Consider the following 10,881-nt stretch of genomic DNA (forward strand, 5'->3'; position numbering starts at 1 on the left):
TGCCTGCCAGGCACTGTCCAAGTGCTGAAGGTGGGTAAGTGTGTTAAAGCCCCTGCCCTCATGGGGCTTGTATTCAAGATATAAGCATGGAACAAGAGGTCTAGTCTCTTTCCATTGAGAGAGATGTTAGAGGATCTTCTAGTTTGAGGAAGTGGATCGGTGTTGCAATTGTAAAAATGTGGAAATGAGTTTCCCCTTCTGGGAGAAGTGGAGACACCTGAATTTGGTGTTAAGGTAAGGACACATCCTGGGCAGGTAAATGATTAAGCAGAGGTGAGAACTTGGGAGCCTCAGCTCTGAGTGCGATATTCACAGTGTATCTTTGAGGCCCTTGGGGGACAGCATGTGATTAAATGGTGCCCCATGAGCTGCAGACAGTGAAGGCTGAAGGATCAAAGGAGGAGAGCCTGTGTGGGTAGAGAAATTGTACCTAGATTGTAAATTCCTCATTTTCAGTGACACCAAATACCACTCACATGTAAACAATTTGCAGCTGACAGAGTGTTTCCACATATATTTTCTGATTGGATTCTTTTATTATTTCAACAGATACTTGAGTGCCTACTATGTGCCGGCCTGTGCTAGGCACTGAGGACACAGGTGGAAAAGCCCGAACTGCTCCCTGCTCTCCTGGTGCTCATCACCTCCGAGGTAGGCACTCCATTCCCATGTTACTCGTGGAGGAAGAGGCAGGCTCTGAGGGGGGCAGCTGCTCAAGAGCATCCATCATAAGGCCCATAGCCAGATGGAGCCCGGCTTCCGTCCAGTCTGGGTCTTCCCTCTGCACTCAGGATCGGCAAGGCTCCTGTTGGGTGTCGAGAGCAGGGTTCTCAAATAGATGGGAAATTTCTGTTTCTGAACTCTCTGTCTTCCAAAGTACCTAAAGTACAGGACGGAGGCTCAGCTCTGTCTAGGTGGGGACTGTCAGAGACCCTGTGTGATTGGAATCTGTACTGACATACCTGCCTTCAACCTAAATTCTGCCAACACTGCTGAATTCAATGCTAGTCAGAGCAGGGGCCTGGGATCTGGATCACATATGATTAGACGCGTACTTCGATTTGAATCCAGTGCTGCTGTCTTAGTTGCATGAGCTCAGATAAGCTACTGAGCCTTTCTGAGCCTCAGCTTCCTCATTTGTCAAACAGAGATGCAACACCATCTTATGGAGTGAGTACATGGTCAAGAAGAGTTAGTATTTATTATTATTATTATTATTATTGAGACAGAGTCTCACTCTGCCACCTAGGCTGGAGTGCAGTGGCGCAATATTGGCTCACTGCAATTGCAGCCTCCCTGGTTCAAGCAATTCTCCTGCCTTAGCCTCCTGAGTAGCTGGGATTACAGGTGTGCACCACCATGCCTGGCTAATTTTAGTATTTTTAGTGGAGATGAGGTTTCACCGTGTTGGCCAGGCTAGCCTCAAACTCCTGACCTCATGTGATCGGCTCTCCTTGGCCTCTCAAAATGTTGTGATTACAGGCGTGAGCCACTGCACCTGGCCAGCATTTATTATTGAGTGCTTACTCTTAGCAGCAGTGCACAGCATCTTATCATGCAATTCTCATAGCAATTCCATGAGGGAACTATTATCACTCCCATACTGCAAATGAAGAAGTCAGGGTTCGGATATGTTAGCTAACTTGCCCAAGGTGTGCAGCTAGTACATGGCAGTGTAGGACTCAACCCTGTGTTCTTACCTGTGGCAGCCAGCTCAAGCCCCAGGCACAGAATCAGAGGGCAGTACACATTTGCTTCCCTCCACTTCTCAAATGATTGTGATTCCCCTTTGCCTGCATCTGTGGCATTCTGTCTCCTTAGGTTGTTTGTTTTAACTACAGTGAGTATACAAAATATATACACCAAACTGGGAATTTATTTCATATTGGGCCCATCTGTTCATTTATTCATTCAGCCAATATTAGTGGAGCACCTACTATGTGCCAGATAGGGTGCTGGGTGCTTGGTGCTGTCCAGACAGCATTGTTGTCATAAGCAGGATGTGTGTCCCAGTGAGGCATGTTCAGGGTTTGGTAGCAGCAGATGGGGAAGGGATCACAGAAGCCTCGAGGGGAGGCAATGAGCTGAACCTGGAAAACATAGCCTGCAGGCCATCATGGGATGGGACTGCATTCCGAGCAGAAGCTCCTGCAGGGAGCAGAGGACACAGTGAAAGCACACAACTTCTGCAGGGGAGTGGGCTTCAGCTCTGCTGGGGCAACGGATGCCATAGGGCACAGGGTAGGGACAGGTGAGCAGGGCCAGATCATGAGAGGGTTTATATATTAGAGTGAGGGAATTGCCCTTGATCTTCTGTGCAGTGGAGAGCTCCCCAAGACTTTAGTGCAGGAGTGTGTCATTATCAAGTTTGTATTTCTGTAAGAAGCCCCTGGCTGCTATATGGAGCACCAAATGGAGAGAGAAAGACCAAAGGATGGGGGCCCAGTGACGATGCTATTGCAGAAATCCAGGTTGTTGCTGAAAATGTCTGTACTTGGACTGCTGGTAGTGATGGAGAAAAAGATGTGGTTTTAGGAGGCAGAGATGTCAGGATCTGGGGACTTATTAAATGTGGGGGTGTGGGGACAGAGAAATCTAGGGCAACTCTCAGGCTTCTGGCTTGGGTGACTGATGGATTGTGGTGCCACCTGTTAAGAAGTAGAAGGAGGAGCAGGTGGCAAGCGTGGTGGAGACTATGCCTTCTCTTTAGGACACGGTGTGTGTGATGTGCTGTGGGATGCCCAGGTGGAGGTGTCATGAGGCAGGTGTGCAGTCATAAGGGTTCAGGAATTGAACTGTTGATGTTGGTGCCACAGCATGCAGGTGGAGGAGAATATACCATGGGCAGGGGAGAAAACCCCCATGGAGGGTAACGGTCATGGAAAGAGCATCTTGGTGCGCTAACTCCAGGATAATTTCTTTTTTTGCCCCTTAATTATTAAAATATTTTCAGTTAATGAAGGATGCACTGTCAGGTCCGAAGACTAGATTTATCTGAATATGAAGCTTAAAATAAGACCTCAAACGTCTTGTGTTTTTTGATGAAGAATCGAAAAGCTTCATCTTTCTGCTCTGTAGCAGTTAAGAGAGAAAAGCTAGTAGAGTGAGAGACCTGGTTAGCCTTGGCTCTGCCTCCAGACAGTTACGTGACCTTCAGCTAGGCACGTATCTTTTCTTGGGCATAGCTTCCTCATATGTAATAGAGCTTGTTCTGTGGATTAACTATGATAAAGACTGTGCAAAGAATTTTACAAGCCACTGAGCCTTGCAGACATGCAACATGGTGGCTCTTTTCATTCTCATAAGGTTTATGAGGAAATTATTTCTCATCCCTGTGCCTAGGGTCACAGAGCTGAGGCCCAAAGAGCAGCCCAGGACCTGAGCCACCATCATGCTTAAATGTAGTCTCTGAGACTCACCAGTCTTTGGGACCATGAACAGCTACACTCAGTTCCTCAGGCCTGCACGAACTGAGTGTAGTTCTGTCATCAAATAAAATTCACGCAGGCTAATCTGACACCTAGTTAGCAGTCTGCATAATAATTATGGTGCAGCATGCTGATCAGGCATAAATGGAAGACATTTAATGTAGGTGATTGTATTTAGTGGTACTTTTATATAGCCTAACCAGATTATCACAGTTCTTTTCTCTTTGACAGTTCATTCATTTATCCACTCAACAAATATTTATTAAGGCTGTATAATATGCCAGGCACTGTTCTAAGCCCTGGGGATACATCCAAACAAGATTCCTGTCCTTGCCCCACCTCGATTGAGCTTAAATTCTAGTGGGGAGACAGAAAATAAGAGAATAATAAATTTTTATCCATAATGAATAAGAATGTTTAGCTTCTCCCGAGACTGTGCTTGCTTTAATCTATCCCTGCACCAACACCCATGATTAAAGAACAAAGATTCTGGGCCTGATTTGCCAACAGCGGAGCTGTCTTTACCCCTATCCTTTACTCTTGATCTTCCTCTGTCTTCCTCTAGCAGGCGATTGCTTGAGGCCTTCCATTCATTGAACAAATATGTGCTATGCACCTATTATGTATAAATAGACCCTGGGGATGCAACAGGAACCTGGACAGAGTCCTTGCCCTTAAGGAGTGCACACTTATCCCCGGCATAGATGCATAAAGGCAACAGCAATAGAGGGAAAAGTGCTGTTCTCAGAGCCATGCCAGGCTGCTGATAGCTCACAGAGAGAGGCCCCACTCTGGCCATGGCAGGGGCGAGCAGAGGAGTGTCCTTTGGGCAGAAGGGATGCCCTGTGCACAGGAAGTGACAAGGCTCTGAGTGTGGCTGGAACATTGAGTGTGTTGGGGGAGGTGGGGTGTCCCTGAACAAATTTTTTTTTTGAGTCATAACACACATAAAGAAAAGTGCACACATCATAAGTTTACAGCTCAGCAAGCTTTCATGAAGTGAACACACCTTTGCAACCCACACTCAGTGTGAAAACCACAGAACATCACCAGAACCGGCAGAGTCCCCTCATGTCACCTGCCAGTTGCTACCCTAACCATGAAACTGGACTTCCAACAGCACAGAGTGGTTTGGTCTGTTTTTTCACTTGATATAGATGGAATTATTCTGTCTATAGAATATGCAATCTTTTGTACCAGTCTTTTTTTTTGCTAAATCTTATGTTTATGAGATTCATCCATTCTGTTGCATGTAGTTGCTGATTATTCATTTTCATTTCTGTGTAACATTTCCCTGTGTGAATATATAATGTATTTCTCCATAGTGCTGCTGGACATTTGGGTAGTTTCCAGTTTGGGGAACTGGAAACCACTAGCGTGCTGCTGTGGACATTCTAGTGCATGTCTTTGGTGATCATATACATGCCTTTCTGCTTCATGTAAAGCTCTAGTAGACCAGCTTTCCAAAGTGCTTATTTCAGTTTATACTCCTGCTAACGCTGGATAAGAGTTCCAGTTTTACCACGTCCTTGCTAACGCCTGATGTTGTCTTTTTTTTTTCTTTTAATTCTGGTGGGTGTAAAGTGGTTATATTATTGTGGTTTAAAAATTTCATTTTCCTGATGCTTAATGAGGCTGAGCACCTTTTCAAATGTTTATAAGCCATTTGGATATCTTCTTTAGTAAGGTGTCTGTTCAAGTCTTTTGTTCAGTTTCTATTGGATTGTCTGTCTAGGGGAGGGAGGAGGAAACGTTTTGATACCACTCTCCTAACCAAGGGCACCTGGAATTAGCATATCCAGGTGCTCATCAGCTCCACCCTCACCCCAGAGAAGCCAGCAGAGCTGGCCATCAGTAGACTCTGGGTCTCAGTAGGGGCCAAGGCACATGCTGCCCCGGGGAGAGGCAGCCCCCTGCAAGGTTCTGGATTTGACGTCAGAGGCCCACCCACCTCAGGAAGGAGGAGAGGGATTGGTAGAGGATGGGACTGGGGCTAGTTTTCAGCGGCAGCAGAGCAGTTGTGGAAAGCAGCGGATGATCTGGGAGGTGTGTGTCTGCCCTCCATATCTGCTGGGAACAGACCTCTCCTATCTGGGCCAGGGAGGACCTGATGTTTTCATAGTGCCTCATTTAGGCCAGACCCTGAGCATGGTGGCTTCTCCAGTGTTACCTCGATTCTTTAGTTCAACTCCACCAGGAGGGGTTGTTACATCACTTTTACTACATCACTTTTACATGTGAGGACACTAACTGAGACACAGAGGGGCCCTCATGAAGGCCACACAACTGGCAAGTGGAGGAGCTGGCCTTGAACCCAGTTCCCTCTCACACCTCTCCCCAGTGTGCAGTGCTTGTGCTATGTTACTTGTGCTAGGTTACTCTATGCAGTAGACTAACCTCCCATCCCTCCCATCCCTTCCTCTTCTACTCATCCATGGCTCCAATTCCTTGAGAGCAGATGAGGTTTTTTTCTTTTTTTTTGGACACAAACGCTCTCTCTGTCGGCCAGGCTGGAGTGCAATGGTGAAGGGTGTGCCCTGTCTCACTGCAACCTCTGCTCCTGTGGATAAGTCTCCTGAGTAGCTGGGGTAACAAGTGCCCACCACCATGCCCACCTAATTTTTGTATTTTTAGTAGAGACGGGTTCTGCCATGTTGGCCAGGCTGGTCTCAAACTCCTGGCCTCAAGTAATCCACCTGCCTGAGCTTCTCAAAGTGTTGGGATTAGAGGCGTGAGCCACTGTGCTTAGCTGAGAGCAGAAAAGGTTCTTCATTATTAATGAGGCACCATGAATCATCCAACCACAGTTACAACAACTTGCCCCATGTTGATCACAGAGCTGAAGCTAGATCTCTGGCTCCATGACTTTCCCCGGTAGCTGGGGGTCACTGGGATGGTGGGGCAGCTGCCTAGCTGGAGCCTGGGACTCACGTGCCCCCCACCCCCTCTCTCGCAGAGTTATGTCATGCCCAGGCCAGCAGGGGGCTCCATGAGGATTCATAGAAGATGCCCCGCGTCTCGGCGCCTTTGGTGCTGCTTCCTGCTTGGCTCGTGATGGTCGCCTGCAGCCCGCACTCCCTGAGGATCGGTAAGTGTGGCCTGGCTCGGGGCATTGCCCCCACCCACTATCCCAGGTGTCCACAGGGGACATGAGAGTGCTGCATAGGCCCTGGGGAAGCCGCCCAGCCTGTGCACTGTGCCCTTCCCGAGTGTGGCTGGGGTGGAGACACAGGTGGTGATGGTGGTAGAGGCAGCTGACAGCTGACCACTCCAATCTGGTCAGCCTGCCGAGCTCCTCAGCCACTAGAATAAAAATGCTGATAACTCCCTGGTGCAGTCAATGTAGGCTCATCCTGGCTGGTTAAAAGGCAGCTGTCGGGGAAGGAGAGTGAGGATGGCTGTGGGGATTCCAAATCTAAGGCTGGAGATAGGAGAAGAGGCCCCTTCTTTCTTGTGATTAGTCCAAGAAGGCTTCCTGGAGAGCGTGCTGTGTCTACAACTTGGAAGAAGCCAGGAGTCTGCTGGGGTGGCCTGGCTGCTTGGAAGGGACCTTGACATTGGGTCTGCTTGCCGTGGCCTGGATCTGAGAGATAAGACAGGGTCATGTGACTCCCTCCCTTGCCTTGTTACTGTGGCGTGCCCATTCTAGATGTGGGCAGGTGGGCTTTCACCTCAGCCCTCAGCACCCCATCCCTGGAGGTGTGGGCCTGGGAAGTCAGGTGCCTTCTCCCTGCCAGGACTGAGCAAGACTTGTCACCTGCAGATTGAGGCTCTCCAGATCCTAGGTTCTGGGGACACAGCCAGCCACAGGGACAAGGACATAGTTCAGTCCAGCAGGCACAGTGTGGTCATCTGATAGCCCAGCAACAGAGAACCTATGGAGTCAGGACAGATGTGGGTGTCAGGGATCAGGGGTGTCTGTGTGTACATGGGGGATGGGGGTTAATGTGGACAGGTGGGTGGCACATAGCAGTGACAGACTCAGACAGGTAGGTTGTTGGTTATAAGACGACCCATCCAACAGCAGGGGTAGGATTAAGTGAAAGCCCTAGAGGGACTCAAATACCAGGCAGGTTACCCCGACGGAGGTAACCTGAGGCCCCTCTTCCCACACTGGGGTGGGAGCAAAGGCACCCACCTTTGGGTCTTAAACCTGAGCCTGAAAGAGTTAGCGGCTGACTTAGGGCAAAGATGGCATGATGCTGAATCTCTGGGAGTTGACTTGAAGCACCCAAACTCTTCCAGTCGCATTCAGGTCAGTGCACTGGTGGTGGTCAAGAGCCATGGTGTGGGCAGAGGTGGGCGAGCTGCCGAGACCGGGCTAGGCCAGGTGTCACAGGCTGGACGCCTGGCCTGCAGGTGTGTGAGCTGCTCCGTTTTACCTTGCGGTCACAGTTTTTCATGCAAATGCAGAGGAGCTGATTGGAATCAGCAACGTGGACAGGTGACTCAGTTCTCCCCGTCACCCTGCCCTCGATGCACTGCTCTGCATGCTTAAAAAAAAAAGTTATTAAAAAACAAAATCTTCCCTCCCTCTTCCCCGTCCATTTTTACAGAAACTTCCTTACCTAATTTAATTCTGCTTAGAAGAAATGCAAAACGGTTTATATCCTTAAGATGTTTAATTTATAAGATGCCTACAGTTACTCAGCATTTGCTGCGAGGTTTTCTCCCCCTCTAAATGAGTGAATAAAGTGGCGACCCATCAATTTCCATTCGTCACTAATGGGAAACGGAAAGGGATTGAGCCAGAATCGGCAGCACCTCATGGCCTCGCCTCTCTCGACACTGTGCTCCGGGAGGGAAGCAGAAAGCGGAGCTGACAGATCCCTTTCTTGGCTGCCATGGCAGAGGGCTTCAAAGAGCCCCCTCGTGTTCCCAAACCCACACTCTGAACAATGCTTCTCCAGTTCTGTCAAGACTGCTGGCCCTTAGTTTTGGTTCATGTTAGGCCACTTCCAGCCACTTTCCAGCCAGGAGCCCTGCTGGCTGGCAAGGTCAAACTAGACCTAATCTCCTGCAGAGGCCAGGAAGCAGAGTTAAGCCAACAGAAGAAGAAAAGAATAACCCAAACAGCAGTGCCAGGACCCATTCTTCCTGTCTCCTTGGTTAGCCTGGGTGCCAGGAGCTTTTTAAAAGTCTCCCGATCCTTATGGATGGAAAGGTGCTAATTACATGGACTCCAGAGGGTGTGTGGAGTAGGGCAGGGATAGGAAGAGAAGTGGGTCAAGAAAACACCAGCAGCTGTGCGGAGCAGCAGGAGGCCTTGCACGCAGATGAGCTGGCTGGCGTTAACCGTGCTGAGGTCTCTGGGGTCCTTGAGAGGCTTATGGGAAGGGAAGGGGCTGCTGCTCTTCTCACCATTTTGGGGGTCACGTTTTCTTGCAGTTGGGTTTTCTTGGGGTTTTCCCCAACCCCAGCCTTAGAATGGGTGACTCTCAGAATGGTGCTGCCTGAAGAGACCAGGGATCTCAGAGACATATTGCCTTGTGTGCTCCATCCTCAGCCCCACTTGTCTGCTGGTGACAATATGGATGTTTGGACAGAGGCGGCCAAACCCATTACCCTGCCTTGTGACGGCTGTTTTTCATTCAAGTGAGGCACAGGGCAGGAGACACAGCCAAATTGTCTATTATAGTGTTTGGTGTTTACCCCTCGAATGAGGTTTTGGGTGAAAGAAAGGGATTTTATTTATGGCTGTGAGGCTGGCTGCATAAATTCCCCAAACTCTCACACATATGTCAACCCCTTCCATCATCTATCATCTGAAAATGTTTTTTGATTTTGCTTCTGTCCCTCTGGGTCCTCTGAGTGATGACTGTGGAGCTACAAGTTAATAAATGCCCTGAGAAGACCCCACCCCATCTCTGCACCCCCCTTCCCACCGTTACTTAAAGAGACCAGAGATCATCATCGTTCTTAGATCCAGAAGGGACTATAGGATTCATTATCTAACCTGGTCATCTTGCAAATGAGGAAACAGGGCCACATCGGGCAGTGGTTTGGCCAAGGTCACCTGGCAAGTAGGGGTCTGGCTGGTGGCAGCTGGCACTGGTGCTGGCATCCTTGACTCCTCTTCCAGTGCTCTCTTCTCTGTGTATCCATGGGCTCCCTTAGCTACTGGGAAGCAGAATCACCTTCAACAGTATGAGAAGGTTATGTTTTCTTACAGTTTTCTCCAATTCTGTTCAGAAAACATTTCAGACATTAGCAAATGTGTTGCCCTTGCTCCTAACACCTTGGGTACGCATTAAGTATTTGTTAACTGAATGAACACCGGGCTCCAAGCGTACCTCTTGTTACTCCTTCCTCAGCTCTGTGTTTTAGCTACACGTAGCCACTCCCTGTGAGCCAAATATACTAGGAAGATTTACTCCTGGCTTTACCCAATTCCCTTGCTCTGCCTGTAGTGCTGTTCCTCCCATTCCATCTTCTCAACCTGGACAACAAATCGAACTCCTCCTCCTCCTCTTCTTTTCCTTCATCTTTCTCCTCCATCATCATCAGCTTAAATGGCTCTTCCTCTGCAAAGCCCTTTCCTGATATCATCCTGTTCGTAAGAGGGAGAATTCATCTTTTTCCTACCATCCCCCCATTCCCCCAGCACATAACATCTGTTCCAGCATTTACCGTGTTAATATTCTAATGATTATGGCCTTTTCTCACTAGACTCTGAACTCCAGGGGAGAGTGACCCCCTGACAAAAGGGCCCAACACATGATGCATACAAGTGTATGGCTCTAGCTCAATGAATGTGATGAATAGGTAACTCCATGGCCGCTGCAAGACTGAGTTTTCCAATAACATGTTTGGTATCATTATTTTAAATGGCACTGTCTTAACTATTGCATAAAGAGGTAAACTTACTGGAGCAAGCAGAAGAGAAAGGAGAAAGAGGAAAAGGAGAAAATGTTCATCTATCTGTCTTACTTAAAAGACAATAGGAACGGGCTGAAGGTCCTGGTTGGGTTCTACTGAAAATTTTGGCAGTAGTAATAAACACAATGATACAATTATTCATTCATTAATTCACTCAACAAATACTGATTGAATGCTGTGTGCCAAGCACTGAGGTTGCAGTGCTACATAGTAATAATCAAGATAATAACTCCCACTCTGCCCGGTACTGGGCTAGGGATTTCTGATGTCTCAGTCAGTCTCATTGGAATGAACAATGACCGGTTATAGATGAAGAAACGGAGGCTCAGAGAGTTTAAACAACACATCTGAGGTCACACAGCTACTGAAATTTGAACATGTCTGTCTCCAAAGCTGTCTCTTCCTGCTCTCCTGGAGCTAATGACACCCTGGAAACATTTGGATATCCCATTATCACGGCCGTCAGATTAAATATATTGTGTTCTCCTAGTAAGGGCATTGAAAGATGGCAAAAAATCATCATTGCTAATGTGGTTTCTTGCTCTTTTTTGGAGACTTTTTTTTTTTTTTTTTT

General features: G+C 48.2%; 1 protein-coding gene across 2 annotated transcripts in view; it reads left to right on the top strand.

Annotated features, from left to right (window-relative positions):
• The first annotated feature begins 547 nt into the window (after positions 1 to 547).
• The window catches only part of GRIK4 (glutamate ionotropic receptor kainate type subunit 4), a 337,584-nt gene continuing 327,250 nt past the window's right edge, over positions 548 to 10,881 (top strand). For both annotated transcript variants that reach the window (XM_017523559.2, XM_037736753.1), the window contains exons 1-2: positions 548 to 651; positions 6,385 to 6,516. In XM_017523559.2, the coding sequence (XP_017379048.1) occupies positions 6,435 to 6,516 (82 nt within the window). In that variant the 5' untranslated portion in view covers positions 548 to 651; positions 6,385 to 6,434. The remainder of the gene's footprint in view (positions 652 to 6,384; positions 6,517 to 10,881) is intronic.

This window comes from Cebus imitator, unplaced genomic scaffold, assembly GCF_001604975.1.
Source record: "Cebus imitator isolate Cc_AM_T3 unplaced genomic scaffold, Cebus_imitator-1.0 Scaffold28, whole genome shotgun sequence".
Lineage (NCBI taxonomy): Eukaryota > Metazoa > Chordata > Mammalia > Primates > Cebidae > Cebus > Cebus imitator.